Consider the following 26720-nt stretch of genomic DNA (forward strand, 5'->3'; position numbering starts at 1 on the left):
AGGATCCAGCGGTGACTGGGGTCTCGGCCTGACGTGGATGCGGATGTGGCACGGTACATCGTGGACATGAGTGGGACCCTATCTCACACGATCATGTGATGACGCATGGCTCGACGTGGACATCGCACTGCCAGACATCGAGTGTCACCCTGGACGGCCACCGAGAAAGAGGTCTCGGCCTGACTTGGACGTGGACGCGGCATGGCTTGGCATGGCCGTGAGTACGACCCGTCTCACACAATCACGCGACGACGCAGGGTCGACGTGGCCGTTGTACTGCCAGGCACGGGTGGAAATGAGACCGATTCATTGTACCTGCGGGATCCGATGGTTGGTCGGGTCATCCTGTCACGGTTCGCATGGTGGTGATAGTTATGGATCCCAAAAAGCAGGCAGGAGGGAGCAGCAGGTCGTATTTGACAAATTGTATTATAATAAAGTCAGCAGGAACAAAATCTAAAACATCAAAGTCATTCGAATAGAAGAATACAAAGTATCAAAGAAAAACATAAGTAAAAATCTGTCAAGATGAAACAAATCTGATAGGGTGCAGAAAACACGTACAATACCCGACACTGAATGGTCGTGCGGGGAGTCCTTTTAACTGCCACTGATTGGAACGACCAACACCAGTGCAGCTGCCGGCAGAGCCGACAGCGCTATTCGTTAGTCGCCAACCAGAATGTGACAGTCTGCCATTGATTGGAACGTCCAACACCTGTGCAGGTGCAAGCGGGGCTGGCAGCATCACCAATTGGTCGCCAACCAGATCGTGAAAGGAATGGCCTGAAAGCAATAACTTTTATTATTAATTATTGTTTACTGCTTGTTATCTCCCCAAGCAGTGAACTCCAAGGGTTTGGCTGATGAGCTAAACATTATTTTGCCGATTTGAAAAAGACACCCCCATTTCCCACTTCTGCCCACCACTGCCAGAAACTACCGTATCTCCACCCTCTGCCCTACAGATCCACGAACTGGACGTGAGACGCCTCTTCAAGCAGCAGAAGATCAAGAAAGCTGCGGGACCTGACCTGACAGAGTGTCCCTCTCCTGCCCGAAAGTCTGCGCTGACCAGCTGGCTCTTCACACAAATCTTCAACAGATCCCTAGAGCAGTGTGAAGTCCCATCCTGCTTCAAACAGTATACCATCATCCCAGTTCCAAAGAAACCAGCACCAACAGGATTGAACGACTATAGACCTGTTGCTCTGACATCAGTGGTCATTTAGTCCTTTCAACGCCTTGTGCTGAACCACCTCAAGACAATTACTGGACCTGTCCTGGACCCTCTTCAGTTTGCCTACCGGCCAAACAGGTCTGTGGAGGATGCAGTCAACATCGGGCTGCACCACATCCTCGAGCACCTCGACAGCACAGGGACCTACGCAATGATCCTGTTTGTGGACTTTAGCTCTGCGTTCAACACTATCATCCAAAAACTCCTCATCCCCAAACTTCTCCAGCTTGGTGTGTCCACTACAAGCTTGTTGACGGGACGGACACAACAGGTCAGATGGGGAAAAATATCATCCTCAACACGCACCACGAGCACTGGAGCCCCACAGGGATGTGTCCTCTCTCCATTGCTCTTCTCTCTCTGCACAAACGACTGCACCTCAACACACCCAGCTGTCAAATTCATAAAGTTACAGACGACACCACGGTCATAAGTCTCATCAAAGACGCCAACGAGTCTGCGTACCGAAAAGTGGAGCAACTGGAGTTCTGCTGCTGCCATCCCAATCTAGAGTCGAACACGCTCAAGAGGGTAGAGATGATCGTGGACTTCAGGAAACATCCATCACCACAGCTCCCTCACACTATCCAACTGCCTCGTGTCAACCGTCGAGACCTTCAAGTTCCTGGGAATCACAGTCACCCAGGACATGAATTGGGAAGTAAAGACCAACTGCATTCTGAGAAAGGCCCAACAGAAGATGAACTTCCTGAGACTGATAAAGAAGCATGGCTTGCCACAGAAGGTGCCACAACATTTCTACACGGCTGTCATCGAATCCATCCTGTTTTCTTCCATCACCGTTTGGTTCGGAGCACCACAAAAATGGACAAAATCCGACTTCAACGAACAGTTAGGACGGCGGAAAAAATCAACCGCACCGCCCTACCCACTCTCGAGGACTTGCACATTGCAAGAATCCTACTGGAAAATCCTACTGGATCCTTCCCACCACCTATTCCAGCTACTCCCCTCAGGCAGGCGCAACCTATCCATGCGCACCAAATCCAGCAGACATTTAAACAGCTTCTTCCCCCAAGCCATTAACTCTAAACCGTCACCCAAATAGAACTGTATAGTGCCTCCATTTTTCTTATGATTATACTAGTGCAGCGTTTTCTACTGGAGACAAATTCCTTGTTTGTTCTACACACTTGGCAATAAAGATGATTCTTATTCTGATTCTGATTCTGATAGGGTTCAACTGGGTAAAAAGCTACATTGAAAATAGCACTTTGTATTGTTCATTGTATTAAAAAAGGTCAATTTGAAGTCCAGAATTATACATGTGACTTACCTTTTTACCCCCGATGAGGGAGAACAGGGAGAGGAAATTATAAACAACCTGGCTTTTGTGTGAAATCGAAACCCTGGAATACTATAGAACTGTGTTAGGACTGAAAATGTGGAATAATGTATCAGAGGACGTTAAAGAAAGTAAAGTTAAAAAAATGACCCGTTTTAAAAGTTGAGATTTTTGTCAGATCTGAATTTCTTGGTTATGTAAAAGACAAACGTAAGACGGGAGAACCTGGAGAAACACCCATGCCGGGAGAGACTGCTTAGCACACTTGCCTCACATTACAGTGGTGCATGGGTTGTTTCCATCTCCAGTCTTCCTGTGTGAAAGAAGCGTGTTCTCTTCATCGCTGCGTGGGTTTTATGCGGGGACAGTTTCCTCCCACATTCCAAAAATATGTTTGCCAGGGTAATGGAATGCTTCAAATTGTCCTGATGTGTGAGTGTGTGCATGGATTCTTGATTGTCTTTGTGTATCCTGTTGTTCAGAGTGGCTCTGCCTATTGCCCCAAAAGAGCTGGGATAGACCCCAAAATGCACCACGACCCCTGTCAGGATAAGTGCATCCACCATGTTAGACAAAGAATAACCAAAGAAACCTGCTGAATGAATGTGCAAGTGTGTTATTTTTCCAACGTTCTTTGAATTGTTCACTTAAAATTGATGGGAAAACGTGAAACTATTGTATTTTGTAGGCATCATATCACAATGAAACCAGAGGAACTCTCGATATTCAAGCCTTTGAAAGAGGTGTGACCTGTTTTACCAGAACCGAATTGCTGTCATCTGTGACACAGTTACCATGTTGACCACTTCCTGTGCAAAGAGCACCAAAACAAAAGATGCACACACACATTGAGGTGGAGTTGACCTTTGTTTCTTTGCTTTTAAACAAACGCTCATATATCCATTGCATACCCACACACACACACACGCACACACGCACGCATGCACACACACACACACACAGACGCACACACACACACATAGGCAACCTTGCACGCATCCTGTATTTTGTCGGGTAACAACACTCCAAAAATAACATTCTTTTTAACATGACTTTTCAATATTGTAAACAGAAATGGGTCACCTTTAATTGTTTTCTTTTAGCTTCAAGCAAAGTAGTGGTTGTTGAGAGTTTAGACCAGGGGTGGGCAAACTTTTTGACTTGCGGGCCGCATTGGGTTCTAAAATTTGACAGAGGGGCCGGGCCAGGAGCATTTGGAGGGAGTGTTTGGGCCGGAAATACGAAACCTAAAGTTTTAAAGGACAACCGATGCCTCCGGACAAGTTATGTCCATAATTTGTAAAATCACTTCAAATGACTTCGACTGAGCATATTTTACAAAGATCCCACAGCATATAGCTATAGTTTACGTTTTAAGACTTGCGCTGAATATTCATGAAGTCTTGTTTTCGAGTTGATGACGATCCCCATGTGACGTCACGTTTGGACCGCCCCTGACCGAGAAAGCGACACACAATGCATTTTGCGGTACTTTGTTTAGTCTGAAAACTTTGTGTTGATCCATGTTGATGGCGAAATTAGAAGGAAAACACATAAATAACTCCATTTCCAATGGAGCTTGGGCACCATCTTCTGCATTTTCTGGGACGCTACATTGCTGTCAGTGACTCCTTTAATCAATTGCAAACATTTATGCTTTTGTCTTCAGAACTATTTGAATCATATTCATAACTGGATGAGTAACAAGAAAGCATCTTCTCCGAATCTGAAGCCATTGTTTTGATTCTCGAGCAAGGCAAGACGTCTTGGCGTGACGTCACAAACAAGGGGGTGGGACCTTCTGAAACTGGCAATTTCCAGATTCATTTTGAAGTCATTTTTATTGGTGTTTTTCATTTAACTAAAAATATCAGCCTGCCTGTTTTGGGTATTTTAGATGCTATAAAACGTTTTTCTGATGTCAGTGGGAAACAAAAAAAAATAGTGCCGGTTGTCCTTTAAATGTAGCGTGTACAAACCTCATAGCACAGTAAGTACACTACAACCCAATTTATTAACTTCTTTCAAATGTGAAAAATATCCCTGATCAGTTAGTAAATTTGTCTCAAGGAATATGCAAGATATGGCGTTTACATACTATTTCGCCAGTGGCGGTCCGTGCATTTCACACCTAGGCCTTCAGTGAAGTCCTGCTTAGTCCGACTTGAACAAATATCCCTCGTAATACCATAATTTATGACACAACGGCTGGAGATATCATTTACAAAAGCACACACACGCAATACTGGGCGTGGCATCACCTTAATCGTCTACAACACAAGGCTATTTTCCGGAGCAATTACACATCAATGAATCTGCATCAGCAATTAGAACTTGTCACTATACGTGATACTGCAAACACTTAAAAATAAAAGGAAATTTAAAATCATTTGTCCACAAAGTTTTATGAAGTCCACCAAGAATATGCAATCTTTAACAAGATTTTACGCTAAATTACAAAATGTCAGTTTAATATAAGAAAAACAACAAGACGTTCACAAAACAAATTGTTGAAAATAAAAGTAAACAAAAGTAAACAAATCTTTTTCATTTCTTGCCTATTCTTGAGAATAGGCTTACCTACATGCGACAGCGAGTTGTCCTCTCCTTCAACCATTGTGGGTTAAAAAAGCGAGTAGATATACTTGGTTTTTCTGCTAAAGTTTCCGGGTTTCCGGGCTGAAGGCTGAGGTAAAGTGAGTATCCAATCACAGGACACGTACGTCATGTTCAACGCGAGACCCTCTAGCTGCCCTTACTGTGCCAACTCGTGATCTGATTGGCTATCGCAACTGCATATCAACTACATGTGCCTGTTCATGTACAGACGCCTCGCTGTTGATTCTGAAGGCGTCGGTCAGATTTCATACAGCCTGGCGACACAAACTAGCTGAATTTTGATTGCATTAAAAACTCTGACCTAAAACTACAACACTGAAAGAAGCATAACCAAATGGATGTAATATAACATCAAGAAAACAGTATGTAGAATAATTATATATATATTTAGAAAAAATACTTTTTTAATGAAATTGACTTTTATTATAATTATGATAATGATGTCTGATTATGTTAGGCCAGCAGAGAAGGCCTTGCTGGCCCTGACGGCCCACCACTGTATTTCGCAGATACATACTTGGAGGAGGAAATTGAAATACAGTGAGACCTCAACTTACGAACTTAATTGGTTCCCAGACAGAGTGTGTAAGGTGAAAAGTGTGTATCTCAAAAAAAAATTTCCCATAGGAAACCATTAAAATGGGAATAATCCGTTCCCGGGTTTCCATAAAATATACTTTTTAACTAAATAAGCCTTAAGACTACACACAACATACCTTATTCTATGTATAATAAATGTGCTATTGTATTGTAATGAAGGAAATACACTGCATTGTATCATAAAGTCACTTGGCGTTGGAGGTCGAAGGTCAAAGGGAATTGCTGTTTGGAAAGAGAGGCGCATTACATGACGACTGTAATTAAAGAAATAAACTGTGCTGTAAAATAAAGTTTTATTTACCTTTTTGATGGTCGTTGATGGAAGGAGAGTCACCTTCCATAAGGACTGTTGGTAACTTAACCTCTGGTGCTGTTCGGTCGTGTGCTTGGATGGTTTGTCCTGACCGCGCAGCTCTACAAACTCTCCACTGACGCCCTCACCTTCACGCGCAAACAATACACGTGTACCGTCTCCGAGCACACAGACATAGGCTACCTGCAGTTGAAATTTGCATACTCGGCACGGCAGCCAATCAGAAGCCTGCTTCTTTCTTCCGGACTTTCGCAAGCGTTCTAAGGTCGTGCATTTGCATATCATTTTCCAAAATAGATGCACAGAACCTCAGCCCAGAAGAAAGATTCAAAAGAAGCTAACAACATATGTGACGCTACAAAATGTAAATTGGAATCACTTTCAACATTCAAAACATATTATTACACAACGAAATATCCAAGCTCAATAATACCTACTTGTGTTAAATTCCGCAAAATCATGGATGGTTTGTCCTGACCGTGCAGCTCTACAAACTCTCCACTGACGCCCTCACCTTCACGCGCAAACAATACACGTGTACTGTCTCCGAGCACACAGACATAGGCTACCTGCAGTTGAAATTTGCATACTCGGCACGGCAGCCAATCAGAAGCCTGCTTCTTTCTTCCGGACATTCGCAAGCGTTCTAAGGTCGTGCATTTGCATATAATTTTCCAAAATAGATGCACAGAACCTCAGCGCAGAAGAAAGATTCAAAAGAAGCTAACAACATATGTGACGCGACAAAACGTAAATTTACATTAAACCGTGACTGTAGACTGTACGTGAGACTTATGAAAGGGGCTTAGTGGCTTGTAGCAAGCAATGCAAACGTTGCATTGTGCACCATGATGACAAATGACTACTGCAGCGAAGTCTATACTGTAGAATTGTCGTACATTATACTCTTTCATAACTGCCACAATTTCAGTGCAGATCAAACAGACACACTTCCCCTTGAATTCTTTGAAGAAATATTCACTCTCCCACCGTGTCTGAAATTTTCTGCAGTCACTTTCTACCTTTCGCTTCTTTGATTCTGCCATGTTTAGTAATGGGTAAATTTCTTCTGGGATTGGCCTTTTTGGTGGAGCAACTGCCTTCATCAACTGTAGCTCCCCCTGGTGTTAAAACTTAGAAGTGCGGGCAAAATTTCAAGTGCGGGCCATATTCCATTTTATTTATAAAATTTCTTGCGGGCCAATTAAAAATGGACTGCGGGCCGCAGTTTGCCCGCGGGCCGTAGTTTGGACACCACTGGTTTAGACAGACAGCTTAGAATGGTGGTGTTTCGGATGACGCTGGTGGTGATGAAGATGATGAAATCAAATGCAGTAGACAAAATGGTGGAAGTTGAAAAAGGAAGAGAGATGCATGACTTTTAGGAGTTGAGCACTGACAAGCACTGGGTGGGCAAGAGATCCTTCCAGATGACTGGCAAACTACAGTGAACGTGATCAGAGAGACAAGTCTGAAAGTACTTGGTGTATCACCTGGAAGAAAAGTAGACAAGAAGACTAAGTGGTGGAATGAGTAGGTGCAGGAGTGTATACAAAGAAAAAGTTTAGCAAAGAAGAAATGGGACACTGAGAGGACAGAAGAGAGCAGACAGGAGTACAGGGAGATGCAGTGCACGGTGAAAGTAAAGGTGGCAAACGCCAAACAAGAGGCCTACGATGACGATGCTGTCCTGCTCGGCCGGAGCATTTCCAGAACACACACACAGCCTTTGCTCAAAAATATCCGGATGGAGATGAGAGAAAAAGAGCTGTTTCGGAACTGATGCGGAAGGCTGATCAGAGCAAAAATCATTTTATGAAGTGGATGAAATCTACAAATTCAGCCACAGGAAATAGTCATGCACGGGAAGCCAGAATGAAACGGAGAATATATAAAAGAATCATTCATTAAGATGTCAGAACATCTATTCACAGACTTTAAAAACAAGAGTGAAATTGTGCAGAACATCACGGACATGCCCCTCTCTGATGTGCAAAGGCTGTGTGCTGAGGTGCAGGACCAGAAATCACATTAACCAGGTGATAAATATTGTATTTGCCATTTTGCAAATATTCTTTTTTTTTCAAATATACATTGAGTATTATATTTGAAAGTAATCTTCAACCCAACATCTTTTTTTTAGAGTTTAAAATGTTTTTGTTGCGTGCAGAAATGTAATTTCGCTTCTCTATAACAGTTCATTGATTCATAAATGCAACACACTGTAGTTTGCTTATGCATATATAAAGGTAAAAAACGATGACCCAAAGATGCAGTGTTGTCTTCATTTGAAATGTCAAAAGGATTTTGTGGCTCCCAGTGTTTTCTTTTCTGTGGGAAATGGGTCCAAATGGCTCTTTGAGTCGTAAAGGTTGCCGACCCCTGGGTTAGGGGAAGTGCCTTCTGACTTTAACCGCGGATGAAGCGGCGGTAGAAGTTGGCAAACCCCAAAAATCGCTGGAGCTGTATGCGCGTCTTGGGGGTTGGCCATTCTACCACCGCTTTGGTCTTGGCGTGATCGGCCTGAAGTTGCCCCTGCTCCACGATGAACCCTAGGAAAGACAGAGAGCGGACGTGGACCTCGCACTTCTCTGCCTTCACGTAGGAGCCGCGCCAGGACCCGTCGGACATGCTGCCGGTGTTCTGCGGATTTAGAGAAGATAAGGATGTCGTCCAAATAGACAAACACAAACACGTTGTCGGCTTCTAATTCTTGTTTCTCTTCTGGTTCGGTGTTCAACGAAGTTCTGTGATAAAAATATCAGTAACGACGATAGATGGTAAACAAAAAACTACTTTATTCTAGTGAGACAGAAAAGCACTTCTCTCGTTGGGACGGGAAGCCAGGAACAACGCACACGAACAAAGATCACAAAGAGAAGTGAAGAGCTCCCGCTCCGACTAGTTTTTTGAACGTACACAGAAGCGATCTGTTGTCTACGGACAACTCAGTGTTGGAAGAACATAGACTGAAACTTGATACTCGTTACATACTATTTCGCCAGTGGCGGTCCGTGCATTTCACACCTAGGCCTTCAGTGAAGTCCTGCTTAGTCCGACTTGAACAAATATCCCTCGTAATACCATAATTTATGACACAACGGCTGGAGATATCATTTACAAAAGCACACAGTACTGGGCGTGGCATCACCTTAATCGTCTACAACACAAGGCTATTTTCCGGAGCAATTACACATCAATAAATCTGCATCAGCAATTAGAACTTGTCACTATATGTGATACTGCAAACACTTAAAAATAAAAGGAAATTTAAAATCATTTGTCCACAAAGTTTTATGAAGTCCACCAAGAATATGCAATCTTTAACAAGATTTTACGCTAAATTACAAAATGTCAGTTTAATATAAGAAAAACAACAAGACGTTCACAAAACAAATTGTTGAAAATAAAAGTAAACAAAAGTAAACAAATCTTTTTCATTTCTTGCCTATTCTTGAGAATAGGCTTACCTACATGCGACAGCGAGTTGTCCTCTCCTTCAACCATTGTGGGTTAAAAAAGCGAGTAGATATACTTGGTTTTTCTGCTAAAGTTTCCGGGTTTCCGGGCTGAAGGCTGAGGTAAAGTGAGTATCCAATCACAGGACACGTACGTCCTGTTCAACGCGAGACCCTCTAGCTGCCCTTACTGTGCCAACTCGTGATCTGATTGGCTATCGCAACTGCATATCAACTACATGTGCCTGTTCATGTACAGACGCCCTCGCTGTTGATTCTGAAGGCGTCGGTCAGAATTCATACAGCCTGGCGACACAAACTAGCTGAATTCTGATTGCATTAAAAACTCTGACCTAAAACTACGAACTAGTTTTTTGAACGTACACAGAAGCGATCTGTTGTCTACGGACAACTCAGTGTTGGAAGAACATAGACTGAAACTTGATACTCGTTACATCCTGCTTTCACAACGATTCAGCTAATACTTCATTATTCCATGTAGTCTAAATTGAACATGCAATAACATAATATGTTTACTAATCAAAGCATGAAATAACGTAATATGTTTACTAATGTGCATAAGCACTCTATCATTCCCTCCTGTTGCACATTTAAACATCAGTTCATACATTTCCAAAACAGTTTTCATGCATGCACATCATACTAACTGCACAGGGAACCATTCTTTATATTTTTACTTTACTCATCTAATCTAATCTATCTAACATTGTCTAATATTATCTAACCTAATCTAACCTATCTAACACCATGGAGAAGGCGAAAAACCTCTATCACAACTTTGCTGCTGTGATATGCAACCTCTCCATTTGTGAGAGTTTTGAATTTTCATGAGGAAAATTCCTTCTCGGCTCTCCGTTTCTTTTTTTGCTTTTGTTTGTTGGAGCAACCACACTCTGGCCATGGTGTACTATTCCTAGCTACAACACAGGGTACCCTTCACGCATTTGTTGATACAAAACCTTTGCGTAATTCACCTGAGAATTAGTTATCATATTCATTAGTGTTGCTCTTAAGCATGGAATAATACAACCAATGACTAAGAAAATAAGTACAATCACAATTGCAATTGCGTGAACACGCAGCGGCTCCCCTCTCCCGGCAAATTGGCGTTTTCATGTTTATGTTTGTTAAAGTAATTATAAGTGCCTTGCATGCTGGGTCCGAGAGGACAGTAATTTCATCTGTGCTGTATGTCATGCATATTAGCATATTTGACAATAAAGCTGACTTTGACTTTGACTTTTTTGACTTTGAATTGCGAAAGGGATAAACACTCTGAGCAAAGTCCTATACCAAGGGCCCCCAAAGAGCCCGTCAAAGATCCACGGGTGATCAGGCCGGTGATCTTTGGCCATGGCATATCTGAGATCGCTGACAACAGACAAAGCATCAGTCATGTTTATGGAATTCGCTTCTTCGGATATGTACGTACAACAAGTGTCACCCACCATAGCACAGACGCCCCCTTGTGGGGCTGTCAAAAGGTCCAAACCCATTCTATTTTGCAGCACCATTTGTCTAATTGCTACAATTTCAGTGTTTTGCATTTCATCTACTTCCAAACTGGCATTTACAAACACTTGAAACCTGTAGTCAATTGTTTCAATTCATAGCATGATTTTAGCCACTCCAATTTGTGGAAAAAGAGCTAACATTACCTTATTACCAGTGCTATGGTGTTTGAATTGTTCTGGAACATCAGTCCCCCAGATCGAATCATGGGGCTTAAACGACACTCTTCTTTTCACATGATGGTGCGCTGGACGACTGGTAACGATGAAAGTATTGTCAGTTACAGTAACAGGTGCGCACAAACCGTAGGCTCTCGGAGGAATAAAAGAATATACTTTCCAACCACATAACCACCAAAGATGTGAAGTTACGGTAAAATGGTGACATTGGTGTTTAACGGTAGCACATATAAACATCTATCCTCATCTATGAAACCTAAGTTTTGACCTGTACCGTACATTACAACGCATACTGGTAATCACAACCCGCTCTCGGTCATAACCTGATTTTCAGTTTCCAAAATGGTATCTAAACTTGGAACAATCTCTCCGCTCGAAGCATTGCGAACAACTGGAAAATGGTGATCAGGTTTATGCGAAGATATTAACATATACGCAGCTCGAGCCATTTTATCTCCAAATACCTTTGAATGCACGCGCTGCTGCATCACGGAATGAGGCATATATGAACAAACGAAACAATTACTTTTCCTATTTTGTTTAGCAATTAGTGTAGCATAACGATACCTCCCGCATCGATTATTGCAACGCACTTCTCTTCGGTATCAACCAGAAATTTCTCCATAAACTCCAACTCGTCCAAAATTCTTCAGCCCGGATCATCACTAGAACCCCCTCCTTTCACCACATCACCCCTGTCCTCCAGCAACTCCACTGGCTACCTGTTAAACATCGTATCAAATTCAAAATACTTCTGTTTACATTCAAAGCCATCCATAACCTTGCCCCTCCCTATCTTTCTGACCTGCTTCAAATCTCCGTTCCCTCTCGGTCCCTCAGATCTTCATCCTCCCTTCACCTCTATGTGCCCTCTGCCCGTCTCACCACGATGGGTTGCAGAGCTTTCAGCCGCTCTGCTCCCAAACTCTGGAATTCTCTTCCACCCAACATCCGCAATATTGACTCCCTCCCTATTTTCAAGGCTCACCTCAAAACCCACCTGTTTAAAATTGCTTTCAATGTATAGTTCTATCTGCTATTTTATTATATATCATTTTACTTATGGTTTTATTGTTATGTGCTTTGTTTTATTGTTTTTATTGTAAAGTGTCCTTGGGTGTTTTGAAAGGCGCTTGAAATAAAATGTATTATTATTATTATTATAACGATACCACGTGTTTGATAACAACGGATTCCAGTCATGCTTTCCTCCTGCAAACGGTTGATATAATGTGTCCATGACACCTGAATTTTGGGCCTTTTTGTCAGGTGTTTCGATCCAGGCTGTCAGTTTGATGTGTGGTTTGCGCTGGAGAGGCGATGTTACGACTGGTGATGTCACAGATGACATCATACATATAGTTACGGGAAAACCAATGTGATGTTCACGAAAATCAGGACAGAGTCTCAAGTCCATGCATCCTGCAACCTCGTGGGTTACATTAATGAGTTGGATATCTGTCATTGTGCCAGTTCCAGTTCCTAACCAATTCCCTCGAGCTATCTTGACGACAGTTCGTTTTGCTTCTTGGGCACAGCTATTTTGAACCCATTTTGTTTTGGGCTCAGAATGGACCACAACGGAGTCCTAACCAGTGGTTAAGCCTTCACTGACTTGATACGAGCGTACCAAGAACCATGAGGATAATCACTTCCATTTTGTCGTGCTTCGTTCACGAGGATGTTCAGGGGAAATGAAATTATTCCTGCATCTTGTAGTGGCAAGCAGGCTACAGGATGTGCCATGCTTGGGCACTTTTCTGAATTTGTTGGATGTATTAGTGGAATTTCGCAGGCTGATGGAATGGGAGGTTCTACGTGTGTCATCTGGATTGTCTTCACGAATTCGTACAGCAAGATGATGTGGATCAAACCCATGGCTATTGAGTAGTTTGGCTCCGTCTCTCTTCCACCTGCTCAGGATCTGCTTGGTGGACGATTTTGCAATGGCTTTGATCCACCCAGGTGGCTCTTTCGGCGATCTTGATGGCAGTTGGCGTTGTGATCAGCACGGTGAATGGCCCCTCCCACTTTGGTGCAGACTAGGACTTCCTCTTGATCGCCTTGATCAGCACCTCGTCTCCAGGGCGCAGCAGCCTCTGTTCCTGTGGAGGGAACAAAGAGGACTGCGGCAGTACACATGCTGTGGACCTCTTTTTGTTGTAAAAATTTCACACAACGATTTTGCCAACAAAGCGCTTGGATCTGATTCATTCTTTTGCCCAAAGTTCACCTTCCCATAATGGGAGGAAGAATGGTCTTCCATTGCAATATTTCAAAAGGCGTTAAGTCATCATTAGTGGGCATTATTTTCATATATAATTTAATCAGAAATAGACGTTCAGGCCATGGTTTGCCTGTTGCCTCCATCGTTTTTCCGAGTCGATTTTTTATCATACCATTTGTTCTTTCAACTAATCTTGCACTCTGTGGATGGTATGCACAGTGATTTTTTTCAATGAAATTCTTAAATGTTCGGAAATTTTGGTTATTACGTCCTTAACAAAATGTGGCTCATTATCACTCCAAATCATTCTTGCCATGTTCTGGAATAATATGTTTGCATAACGCTTTAGCAACGGATAATGCATCGGATTTCTTTGAAGGCACAATGTCCACCCATTTGGTGAATGAATCAATTAGCACCAAACAGTATTTATAAGAATTACTTGTGCTTAGTTCAATGAAATCCATGTGGACCACTTCAAAGGGGTGTGACCCCTTTGGAAATTTTACTCTTTTTGGTCGGATGTTACCTTGTGGATTGTGTTTACAGCAAATCAAACAACTCCGACAAAAGTTTTTTGCGTACTAAAGTTGAGACCTCTGCTTAAATGGAACACTTTTTGTGCTATAAACACCATCCCCCCTGTTGATACATGTGACCTACCATGGCTCAATCGAGCCACCATAGGGAACATGTTTCACGGTAAACATGGTTTATTGTCCATTTTATACAGCTCATCAACTAGCTTAGCACCATCGGCCAGCCATAAATCCTAACGCTTGCATCTCCTTTAACACTTGTGTGGGCACTAATTCACGTGTCTCTTGATTTACTAGATTGAAAGTAGTCTGAGCAGCCTTCTTGGTGGCTGCATCTGCTCAAGCGTTACCTGTGGTAATCTTTGGAAAGAGGATAGCGTTCAACAATCCTCTCAATAAATCTGCATGTTCAACAATCTTTCCTTCTATCCATTTAATGCTTCAGTCAATGCAACAATTTCTGTTGTTTGCGTTGAATACGTTTTGAACCATAATACGTACGTAATACGTAATGAACCATCAGCAATAATTTCAACGTGGATGCTGTCAGGTAAAGGTGTGTCATCCAAATCAGGTTGTAGAAATGTCATCATCTTTTTTTTTTCTCTAGAAGTTCAACTTCTTTTTGGCAAAACTGCAACATAGTCAAGGAAGGTCTGTGTAAGCTCTCAGTCGTACAGGAGTGGTCCATCGATGAGAAGGTTTCTTCAGCCGTCATCTGTACAAAAGTGAAGGTTTCGGACGTTTCGCCTCCTATCCAAGAGACTGCGTCAGCGAACTAAAGTCTGACTGGTCGTATCGGCCCCATTTATATATCCCTAAAAGGGATATATAAATGGGGTATCGGCCCCATTTATATATCCCTAAAAGGGGATATATAAAAGGGGGAATTTTTTTAACGGGCAGAACCACCGGGAGCTTTTTGACCTTTTTTCCCGTCTCCCGTTGACTGGAGCACACAGGTGGCACTCTTCAAATGCTCGGGCTGGCTGACTGGCATAGGTTTTTCGGCAACAATTAATGTCGGCTTCTAATTCTTTTATTATTCCATGTATTTATTATTCCATGTAGTCTAAATTGAACATGCAATAACATAATATGTTTACTAATCTAAGCATGAAATAACGTAATAGTTTACTAATGTGCATAAGCACTCTATCACACGTTGAGGAAATCCCTGAGCACATCATTGATAAGGCTTTGAAATACGGGAGCGTTGGTAAGTCCGAACGGCATCACCATGTATTTGAAATGCCCCAAGCGCGTTTTGAATGCAGTCTTCCACTCGTCCCCCTCTCTGATGCGAACAAGATGGTATGCGCTACGCAAATCCAGCTTAGTGAATATGGTGGCCGATTGGAGGGGCGCGAGGTCCGAATCCATGAGGGGAAGAGGGTATTTTTTGTGAATGGTGATGTCGTTCAGACCCCGGTAATCAACACACGGACACAGGGACTTATGTTTCTTTTTAATAAAGAAGAGGCCCGCGCCGAGCGGTGAACGCGAGGGTCGGATGAGGCCTGCCGCGAGGGAGGTGTCAATGTATGTGCGCAGGGCTTTTTGTTCCAGGTGTGAAATGTGCCAATTAATTCGCCGACCGCGTGACGGGCGCCGCCCTCGACGCTTCCGACAGGTGCCGCGGTCGCCGTTTAGACCGGGACTTACAGGTGCTGGAGTCTTTGGCTCCCGCTCCCCCTCTGCATCGGCTCTGGGGAACCCTCCTGGCGTCGCGCCTGATCGTTGCCGCCGGGTGTAGTCATCCGCTGCTTGCTTCCGGGTTCGCTGGTCTGCTGGGTGCCTTGCTCCCGCTGCCTCTCACGGGGACGATGGTCAAAGCAGATGACTACATCGATCATCTTGCTGAGGGTGGTGCCAGCGTCAGCCTCCTCTCAGCGCCCAATCATTGTAGCCGCTCCGGGCAGCCAGGATGCGGAAGGCGATGGATACTCAGCAGCCGAGCGCGTTCCTTGTGTGCAGTCCAGGAGGAGTCCCTCTGCCTCGCACTCCGTGATCGGATGGTGGAACACCTGGCAAAGCTCGGCCACAAAGTCCGGGTAGGATTCACACTCCCGGGACTCCCAGACAGCCAATACCCAGAGCTCGGCCTGGCCCGTGAGCAGGCTGGTAATGAAGGCAACCGTAGCCTCATCGCTAATGTAAGCGGAGGGTTGTTGCTCGAAAACCATGGAGCACTGCATCAACAATTGAGCACAGCGCCCGGGCTCGCCTGCGTAGCATGAGGGGTGCGGTAGGGAGAGCTCGCGACTACTCACGGGTGGGGGAGGAAGGGGCCGTCAGGGTAGCAAGGCGTGTCTCAACCCCTTCTAAGCGTTGAGCCAGCAAGGACACGGTATGGCGGATCTCCGCGATAGCTTGTGACCGCTGGCTCGAACTGATCACTGGTGGCCTAAGACGGACAAGAACTTGTCTCCATCAGCGGGTTCCAGAGTTGGCCGGTGTATTATGTCACGTCTGCACGAGGGGAGGCAACAGATCTCGACGGAGGGAAAAAAAGAAGGGAACTGGAACCAAAATACTTGATGGAGACAGTATAGTTCAAAAAGGGTTTTTACTGAGACATGCAGGGCAAAACATAGGGTAAGGCAACCGAACAGAGAGGCACGACAGATGAGCGGGACCAACCTGCGTACTGCTGGGTGACAGGGTCATGAATGGATGAATACACCGGCAATGCCATTGTGATCTATTGCAAATGTCCCCATTGTGGGACGATTAAAGGTTTTCTGATTCAGATTTTTTGATTCTGATATAGCGAGAGCAGGAAACAGAAATAGGAGAAACTAGAGAGGTGGAGGTTCGCACTGGAAAGGAGAGGAATGAAGGTCAGTCGCAGCAAGACAGATTATATGTATGTGAATGAGAGGTGACAGGGTGACGAGCGAAAGCAGGTGGAGAATTTTAATTATTTTGGTTCAACTGGACAGAGCTATGAAGAGTGTGGAAACAAGGTGTAGACGCGTAGACGGGCAGGCTGGAACGGCTGGAGAAAAAATTTCAGGTCTGATGTGCGATCAAAGAGTTTCAGCTAGGATTAAAGTAAAGGTGTATAAAACTTGGTGGGGCCAGCCATGATGTTTGGACTACAGACATTGCCTTTGAAGAAAAGACAGGAAGCAGATCTGGAGGTAGCAGAGATGAAGATGTTGATGTTTTCTTTTTGAGAGACCAGGTTGGATAGGATCAGGAATGAGTATGTCAGAAGGACAACTCATGTTTGAGGTTTTGGAGAGAGAGCCCAGACTGAGATTGTTTGGACATGTCTAGAGGAGAGAGAGAAAATATATTGGGAGAAGGATGCTGGGTATTGAACTGCAGAACAGGAGATCGAGAGAAAGACCAAAGTGGAGATTTGTGGATGTTGTAAAAGATGACATGAGGGTAGCCGTTGTGAGAGAAGTGGATGCACAAAAACTGTAGATGGAGGACACATGTTGGGAAAAGCCAAACGGAAAAGCAGAAGAGAGTTTTATTACAACAAAGTATTTAGTAGCGGTGGCCCTTTTCTCATCACCAATTCAGCAAATAAACAATCAAACTTGTTCTTGTCATCAGATTTTTAAACATTGATTTAATGATCAATTTGGTGGCTCATTGACAAGAGGAAAGCAAGTATGTTCAAACACAAACTGCAACCCAATTCAAACTAATTGCGACTGGTTTGCCTCCATTTCGGTATTTGAAAACAGGAAGTTAGTGAGAATGGCGTACTGGCAAATCTGAAGCGGCGAACCACAGGTCAGGTGTCATGACACAGTTGATGGCGAGCGTCTTGGTGAAGATGAGCCGGAGGGCGAGGACGGTGAGAGACAGGAGGTTCACCTTCTTGTCTGGCAGCAACATGTACATTTAACTCAGCCCGACAGGCTCTGCCTCTCATGTTCAATACTAACCTGGTAACAAGGCATCCTGGCACCGCTCTGGCCCACTTTCATCTATGGTGACCAAACATGAAGCAGACTCAGACGGTGACTACATTGAGATGACTGGATGTTTTACCTGGCCTTCCTTACCTTCCTCACACATGTCGTCATGCGCGGCTGTTATCAGTGCCACCTGGTTGTATAACAAATCGTCCGATATTTGTACGGTGGGAAAATCCTCGAACATGTGCCCTTTTCCCACGCTCTCCGTGGCGTTGAAACGGCTGAAGCCGGTGGCAAGACATGCCGTCAAGTCGCTGGCCTCAAGTTTGTAGAAGGTTGGCTTAAAGTCCTCCCCTAAAGCAACACCAAATAGTACTCACCATCACGGCATGTTGTGCAGAGTGGGCTTGGTGCGTGGGAATCTTCCGTGGAGAAAATCTGATTCTGTTTTTTAATTATGACGAAAGTGTCATCTACTTATATAAACCAGTGGCTAGGTTGCGAGGGCATGTTTCTCCATCTCTTCCATTACAGATTTGCCACTGAAGATTGTAAAGAGCAATGGAGGAGATTAAACAAATTCTCAAAAAAGACGGTAGTCGAGTGGTTAGCACACCGGCTTCACAGTGCAGAGGTCGCCGGTTCGCGTCCCGGTCCGGCCTCCCTGTGTGGAGTTTGCATGTTCTTCCCGGACCTGCGTGGGTTTTCTCCGGGTCCTCCGGTTTCCTCCCACACTCCAAAAACATGCATGGCAGGTAGATTGAAGACTCCAAATTGTCCCTAGGTGTGAGTGTGAGAGTGACTGTTGTATGTCTTTGTGTGCCCTGCGATTGGCTGGCAACCAATTCGGGGTGTCCCCCGCCTCGTGCCCGAAGACTGCTGAGATTGGCTCCAGCAACCCCCGCGACCCTAATGAGGAATAAGCGGTACGGCAAATGAGATGAGATGAGATGAGATGAGATGAGATGATACTTTATCAACATTGCAGGTATAATACCAGTGGGCCTCAATCTGCAGTACATATGCACCAAAAAGCTAGCAACCACTCATTTGACGGCAGTGAGGTTAAAATCTTAGTGAAAGAAAATATTTGGTTTGAAAGGGGAATAAAAGGAGCCATTTTTATAAAACAGCAAAACCCTTCACTAAATGGATTTCTGAAGTCGTTACCACATAGGCTTAGTCATGCTGATGAGGTGATACCAGATCGTATGGGGCAATCAGGCCAGTCATAGACCATAATCAGTCAGGACAATAGAGGACAATAGAGGTAATCAGTGTAGCATCAGGGAATAGTCCTATGCTCCCCCCAACCTTAGAGCAGGGACTTTTCAGCGCAGAGGTCTGGCACCGCCACCTGGGACAGGAGGGTATACATATGGTCTTGTTCTTGCCATTGAGCTGGCTTCTGAGGACTTGCCTCACCCGCTGGAGGTATTTGGTCGTAGCCGCTTTCCTTGTTGCTAGTTCGAGGTTGCCATTGGCCTGTGGTATACCAAGGTACTTGTAGCTGTTTTGAATGTCTGCTATTGTTCCTTCAGGGAGTGAGACCCCTTCAGTGTGGACTACCTTGCCCCTCTTAGTCACCGGATACACTCGCGCATCGAAGGAAGAGTCCAGGTACGGTGGCGAGTTGAGTCAATCATCCGGCATTGGCGAGGTGATCGCGAACCGTATAAATGCCCCGTGTCCGGGAGAGGCAGACCCCCCCGCCCCCCCGCTGTCAACTCGCAAGTGACAAGAGCATAGAGGTTGTTTCGGTGTTCAAAAAAATGGCTTTTCGAACAGGGTCCTGGAAAGAATTATGCTCGAGAACCGAGGTAACACTGTATATATATATATAGCATATATAGTAGCAGTACCTTACATTACAGGAGTTTCTGAAAAACTACAAAGAGTCCTTTGGCCACACAAACTACACAAAACCTACTATTTCAAAACGATAAACACGTTAAGGCAAAAATTAGTGCATTCAAAAGATAGGCTGTCAAACGAAAAACAAACTAATGTAGTTCATTCAATACATTGTAAGAATGAAAATTGTACAGAGCAGTACATTGGGGAGACTCAACAAATTCTCAAAAAAAAACTGTATCAACATCGCAGAGATAATACTGGTGGGCCTCAATCGGCAGTACATTTGCACCTAAAAGCTAGCAACCACTCATTTGATGACAATGAGGTTAAAATCTTAGCGAAAGAACATAGATGGTTTGAAAGGGGAGTAAAAGAAGCGATTCTCATAAAACAACTAAATCCTTCATTAAACCTGTCTGATGGGGTGAGGTTCAATTTGGATCGTTCATACAATAGCCTACTTAGGCAAAACAGGTTAGACAACTTTCATAATGCTGATGAGGTGATACCGGAGGGAGTGGGGCAAACAGGCCAGTCGTTAGTCAGGAATGTAGGAACAATCAGTGGGGCCACAGGGAGTGGGCCTCTGCTCCCCCCAACCTGAGAGTAGGCACCTATCATAGCTGTGTCCGGCGCCGCCATGTCTGGGATATATAAATAGGGCCGATATGACCAGTAAGACTTTAGTTCGCTGACGAAGCCTCTTGGATAGGAGGCGAAACGTCCGACACCTTCAAAAGAGTACAGATGACGGCTAAAGAAACCTTTTCATCGATGGACCACTCCTGTACGACTGAGAGCTTCCACAGACGTTTAGATTATATAAAACATGTTTCTGATGTAAGTTAGGAAACAAAAAAATGGTGTTGTTGTCCTTGAAAGCTCTATATCAGTCAATATGTATTGTATTGAATTGTATTGTATTGAATTGTACTGTATTGCGTGATTTGAGTTGTTTTTAGTTTAGCTTCTTTCACACTATTGTAGATTTTTTTACACAAACATTTTGCATCATCTCAGTCTACTGTGTCCAATCCCGAGCCTCTGAACCTCTGTCCTCTGAACAAATTAACCCCTCAATTGCTCCTGTGTCATTTATTCATCTTCCGAAACGCTTTATCCTTACGAGAGTCGCAAGAGTTTCTGGAGCCTATCGCAGCAGTGATCTGCCTGAAATGGTTGCCAGGGCACACAAAGACAAGCAACCATCCACTGTCCAACCAACCAACCACTGTCATACTCACACCTCGGGACAATTTAGAGTGTTCAATCAGCCTGCCGTGTTTTTTGAATGTGGGAGGAAACCGGAGTACCCAGAGAAAACACACGTGGGCCCCACCCGAACATGCAAGGTCCACACAGGCAGGCCGGAGCGGGATTCGAACTTATGACCTCTTCACTGTGAAGTCTGCATGGTAAAAAAAACACTCAACTACCGCCCTTGCTCCTGCATCATCAGCAGGTGAATGAGGACATTGTCTGAAAGCGCCTTCAGTGGGTTGAAGGTGGTATTGCTGATGACATTTTTACTATGCTTAGAATATCTTGTTTTTTATCCTTTCACCCCCACCCAATCCCATTTCAAATTGCTGCTGTGGACTGCAAATTTCCCCATTGTGGGACGATTAAAGATTTTCTGATTCTGATTCTGATTTTCTACCATCTTAGCCATGCACAGTAATTATTGTGAAGGAATATAAACAATATCATCCGTGGATCAATTGAGTAATATTTTCAGGTGCTGCAAATTCATATTCACCACCCAGACTCAATGATGTCACCCCCCCCCCCCTAACAGTGTAGTTCCACAGGCCACCATTTCTTCCCACTTGACTTACATGGCGTCCATGTCGAGTGTGTGTGTGTGTGTGTGTGTGTGTGTGTGTGTGTGTGTGTGTGTGTGTGTGTGTGTGTGTGTGTGTGTGTGTGTGTGTGTGTGTGTGTGTGTGTGTGTGTGTGTGTGTGTGATATTGTGAAGGCTTGGTAGATTTTCAACACACTCTATGCGGTGTTATGGCAATGAGGCGCTAGAGGGAAAACGCGCGACACAAGCAAGTAGCTCAATAATCCAAGAATAAGAACAGAGTGATGAAAGAAAGGCTAGTTCATTTGTTCACACACAATGACGTCACCATATGTGCCGGAAAATACAAGTTACAAAAAGGACCTACTGTTTTCCACTCTCACGCTTGTCCCACCTCCGAAGATGATCTTGAAGCCCACGGCAGCATCCACACAGCAACACACACTGTGACACAAACCTAAAACCTCACTCACCACGCCCCACACCCCTGGCCTCATTGCTTTCTTCAAGTGAACCAATGTTTTTGTTTGGTTAATGAGTAGTCTACAGTTTATGACTGACTTTTGACATTTTGATTATGGCGTCGCTGATCCTCTGGTAAAAGGACAATTTTGATTCTTTCCTATTTCATTTCAAACTGCTTTCAAAAGTGTATGAGGAAAAAAGTGGTTCAGATTATGCACCTGTCTGTGTTTGATGTTATGTGTGGTGTTTATTTATTTTTTTTACTTTTTTGTTAAGTGCTTTGTTACAATATTTGTTAAGTGCTTTGTTACAATATTTGGGCCATATTGGCCCAAATATTAGATGCCCCCCATTTTCAAGACTTAAGTTTGAAAAAAGTTTTGAAAGTAAACACAAAGCTGTGGCATCCATTGGTGAAGAGATCTCACATATCCTGTCTCACATAATCAAATTAAATTCCGAGCCGCGACTCCCTGTTCCACATACACATAGGCGGTCCGTTTGTCTCATCGTCGGCTCCTCAAGCCATATATCCATCCAGCCGCAGACCGCCCAACAGCACCAAACTCTCCGCTGAACAAAGCAGGGCTGTAAACATTCTGCCCATTACAGGCACGATAAAACACAAGCGCCCCGGAGGTTGTCCAGCAATGGCAGTCAAACGGCACTGACATTCCTCCTCATCAAAAACAGTGCTAGTATACCCATGCTAATTGTTGGGTTAAATGTTGTTCTTCCTGGTTCAGCTCTCCATTTGTATAGTCTAAATATTAAATCAGCAGGAAGCAAGGTGATATACAAAAAAATGAGTATTTATTATCAGGCAGCTAGAGGATGTTCTCCAGGGTAGAAGCTAGGCCAAGGGGCAGAGAGGCAAGAGGGAGAGAGAGCCAGAGAGAGAGCTCGCCTTAGACATTTATAAACAACAGGAGTGATGAAAAGGACCTATCATCTGCTAGATACAATCATGAACATTCATTATTAGACTGAAACATAACAGCTAGATTTCTACAGTAACTAAGTACAAGCTGAGTACATGTATACTAATTAACATATACAAATAACTAAACTACATACATATATGGACTTACTAATTGATAAGAATAAGTAGAAATGAAATAACAGGATGTTTTTCGCATGTGTATATAACCAGTTCTAACACTAATATAAGACGACTTCCACTTTTTCAGTCTTATTTCAATGCAAAATAACACAGTCTTATGTTCGGGACAATACAATAAATCTGGATATATTGTATTGTAAGTTATGGCATCATGCTGCCTCTGTGCCAAGTTCCAGTTCAAAGCCACTAACAGCTCTAGCTTCAGGTCATCAAATGGCGGTCAGTTCATGCTGAAAAGACTTCAGTTTTCTCACAAGGAGCAGTAGGAATGACTTAGTGACTTGGTGATGTTCAATCAATGTCGAGAATGGCTTCTTCAAAATGGTACAGGGTGAAACATTAACGGTGGGACAGTGGCCCGGGACCTGGATGCCGACCTGCAGCTGGCACGTCGGCGTCTCTTTTTTTTTTATAATAAATATGAAGGAAAAAATGAATGGAATTTGTGTCTGCATTTTACAATGCTGAAAAACCATTATAGTAAAGCTTCTTGACAACACTGATCATAGCCTCAACCCGTAAAATTGTGAGAATGAGTCATTTCAAACATTTCACCACTCGCTCTCTGAATCTGCTTTTGTGCACTCTGTGCATGGATATCTTTATCAAATTCAGAAGTTTAATGTGATAAGCATGAATGAAAGACCCTTGTATTTTACAACCTCGTGTATTTTTACTTCCCCAAATAACAAAGAAACAATCTTTCTCCAGCTTTATAATTAAATAAAATCTACGGCAAAGGAGAAATATACCCTGTGAGGTTTACAATCCATCCATCCGTACCGCTTATTCCTCATGAGGTGTTTTTAATTCAATGATTTCACTTCCCTTTGGATTAATTTAACAATGAACCTTTTTAAAGGTACTAATGAAATAAAAGCAATTTGTGACTCAATGTGAGCTAACAGTTTTTAGTGTGGCCTAACTTTGACACACTGGGCCAGATACTATCAAGGAAATATACCACAATTATACCGTATTTTCCACACTATAAAGCGCACCAAAAAGCATTAAAATTTTATTTCAAGATTTAAAAGACAGCTGTGTCTTACATATGTATCAATATTCTGATTTCTTGGATGTAGTGTTTTAAATGTTTAGCAAAGTGTCACGTTCTGATTGGCAACCAACAGGTGGCGCTGTCGGCCCCGCCTGCAGCTGCACAGTTGTTGGTCGTTTCAATCAGTGGCAGTTAAAAGGACTCCCGGCATGACCATTCGGTTTCGGGTCATTGTTTGATTCACCCTATCCAGTTTGTTACATCTTGGCAGATTTTTACTCGTGTTGTCTTTGATACTTCGTTGTATGTTTCTGTTCTGATGACTTTGATGTTTTAGATTTTGTTCCTGCTGACTTTATTTAATACAATTTGTCAATTACACCCTGCTCCGCCCTCCTGCCGGCTTTTTTGGGATCCACCACCATCACCACCTTGTAAACCGTGAAGGGTAGAGCTGCAGTGCTATCAGAATCAGAATCAGAATCAGAATCAGAATCATCTTTATTGCCAAGTATGTAGGACACACAAGGAATTTGTTTCCGGTAGAACACGCTGCACTAGTATCGTTGTCAAAAAAACTGCTAAGTGGCACTATACAGTCCCATTTTGGCTACTGTTGAAAGAGTTCAAAGAGTTAATGGCTTGGGGGAAGAAGCTGTTTAAATGTCTGCTGGATTTGGTGCGCATGGATCGGTAGCGCCTGCCTGAGGGGAGTAGCTGGAAAAGGTGGTGGGCAGGGTGCGGAGGGTCCAGTAAGATTTTCCGCGCCCTAGTTTGGATTCTTGCAGTGTGCAAGTCCTCGAGAGTGGGTAGGGCGGTGCCAATGATTTTTTCCGCCGTCCTAACTGTCCGTTGAAGTCGGATTTTGTCCATTTTTGTGGCGGCCCCGAACCAAACGGTGATGGAAGAACACAGGATGGATTCGATGACAGCCGTGTAGAAATGTTGCAGCACCTCCTGTGGTAGGCCATGCTTCTTTAGCAGCCTCAGGAAGTACATTCTCTGTTGGGCCTTTTTCAGGATAGAGTTGGTGTTGACCTCCCACTTCATGTCCTGGGAGACTGTGATTCCCAGGAACTTGAAGGTCTCAACAGTTGACACCAGGCAGTTGGATAGTGTGAGGGGTAGCTGTGGTGATGGATGTTTCCTGAAGTCCACCATCATCTCAACTGTCTTGAGCGTGTTCAGCTCCAGGTTGTGACGGCTGCACCAGAGCTCCAGCTGCTCCACTTGTTGTCGGTACGCAGACTCGTCGCCGTCTTTGATGAGACCGATGACCGTGGTGTCGTCTGCGAACTTTATGAATTTGACAGCTGGGTGCGTTGAGGTGCAGTCGTTTGTGTAGAGAGAGAAGAGCAATGGAGAGAGGACGCATCCCTGCGGGGCTCCAATGCTCGTGGTTCGTGTCGTGGATGATATATTTCCCAGTCTGACCTGTTGTGTCCGTCCTGTCAGGAAGCTGAGGGTCCACTGGCAGATCGTGGGGGACACACCAAGCTGGAGAAGTTTGGGGATGAGGAGTTCTGGGATGATGGTATTGAACGCAGAGCTGTAGTCCACAAACAGGATCCTTGCGTAGGTTCCTGTGTTGTCAAGGTGGTCGAGGATGTGGTGCAGTCCGATGTTGACTGCATCCTCCACAGACCTGTTTGCCCGGTAGGCAAACTGAAGAGGATCTAGCAGAGGTCCGGTGATGTTCTTTAGGTGGTTCAGCACGAGGCGTTCAAAGGACTTCATGACCACAGACGTCAGAGCGACAGGTCTATAGTCGTTCAATCCCGAGGGTGCTGGTTTCTTTGGAACTGGGACGATAGTAGACTGTTTGAAGCAGGATGGGACTTCACACTGCTCCAGGGATCTGTTGAAGATTTGTGTGAAGACCGGAGCCAGCTGGTCAGCGCAGACTCTCAGGCAGGAGGGGGACACTCTGTCAGGTCCTGCAGCTTTCTTGATCTTTTGCTGCTTGAAGAGCCGTCTAACGTCCAGTTCGTGGATCTGTAGGGCAGAGGGCGGAGATACGATAGTTTCTGGTAATGGTGGGCAGACCGGGGAAATGGTGGTGTCCTTTTCAAATCGGCAAAAGTATGTATTTAACTCATCAGCCATACCATTGTTGTACACTGCTTGGGGGGAAGGTAAACGATAATATCAACAAAGCTGTATTATATTGTATCCCATTCCCTTTACCATAATTCCATCGTGTGGATGCATAATGCAAGCACAACAAGGCTGTATATAAAGGTAGCTATATTATATTGATGAAAAGGTTTCTTCAGCCGTCATCTGTACTTCTTTGATGTACTCAAAAAAGTGCAGATGACGGCTAAAGAAACTGTTGGGGCAATTCGCTATACGAACATTATTATCAGAAACCTTTTCATCGATGGACCCCTCCTGTACGACTGAGAGCCTACACAGATGTGGCTGTAATATATTGTATTCTTTTATCATATTAACATGACTCTTATGGATCTTTTTATTAGTAAGGAAGAGAGTCAGGGCTTCATCTAGTGGATGCATAATGCAACCACAGTCACAACGATAAAACTTATTCTATGCACCTTATAAGAAGA

At 44.0% G+C, this 26720-nt stretch overlaps 1 protein-coding gene across 7 annotated transcripts in view; it reads right to left on the reverse strand.

Moving 5' to 3' along the window:
- Nucleotides 1–7610: 7610 nt before the first annotated feature.
- Nucleotides 7611–26720, reverse strand: part of LOC148899699 (uncharacterized) — a 47345-nt gene continuing 28235 nt past the window's right edge. Inside the window, exons 1-7 of one of the 7 annotated variants that reach the window (XR_016114787.1) lie at nt 21927–22079; nt 18046–18252; nt 17926–17967; nt 17744–17862; nt 15680–16509; nt 13101–13353; nt 8601–8721 (exon numbers count right to left, since the gene is read on the reverse strand). Coding sequence is in view for 4 of the 7 variants with exons in the window: in XM_088995154.1 (XP_088851280.1) it covers nt 8488–8721; nt 17744–17862; nt 17926–17967; nt 18046–18252; nt 21927–22056 (732 nt within the window). In the remaining 3 variants the exon portion in view is untranslated. Of the gene's footprint in view, nt 8722–9907; nt 13354–14906; nt 16510–17743; nt 17863–17925; nt 17968–18045; nt 18253–21926; nt 22080–26720 lie in introns of those variants that run through there. The other 6 variants (XR_016114788.1, XR_016114786.1, XM_088995157.1 and 3 more) reach the window with 6 other exon arrangements.

Source organism: Hippocampus bargibanti, linkage group LG04, assembly GCF_051943395.1.
Source record: "Hippocampus bargibanti isolate YZ-2025 linkage group LG04, ASM5194339v1, whole genome shotgun sequence".
Lineage (NCBI taxonomy): Eukaryota > Metazoa > Chordata > Actinopteri > Syngnathiformes > Syngnathidae > Hippocampus > Hippocampus bargibanti.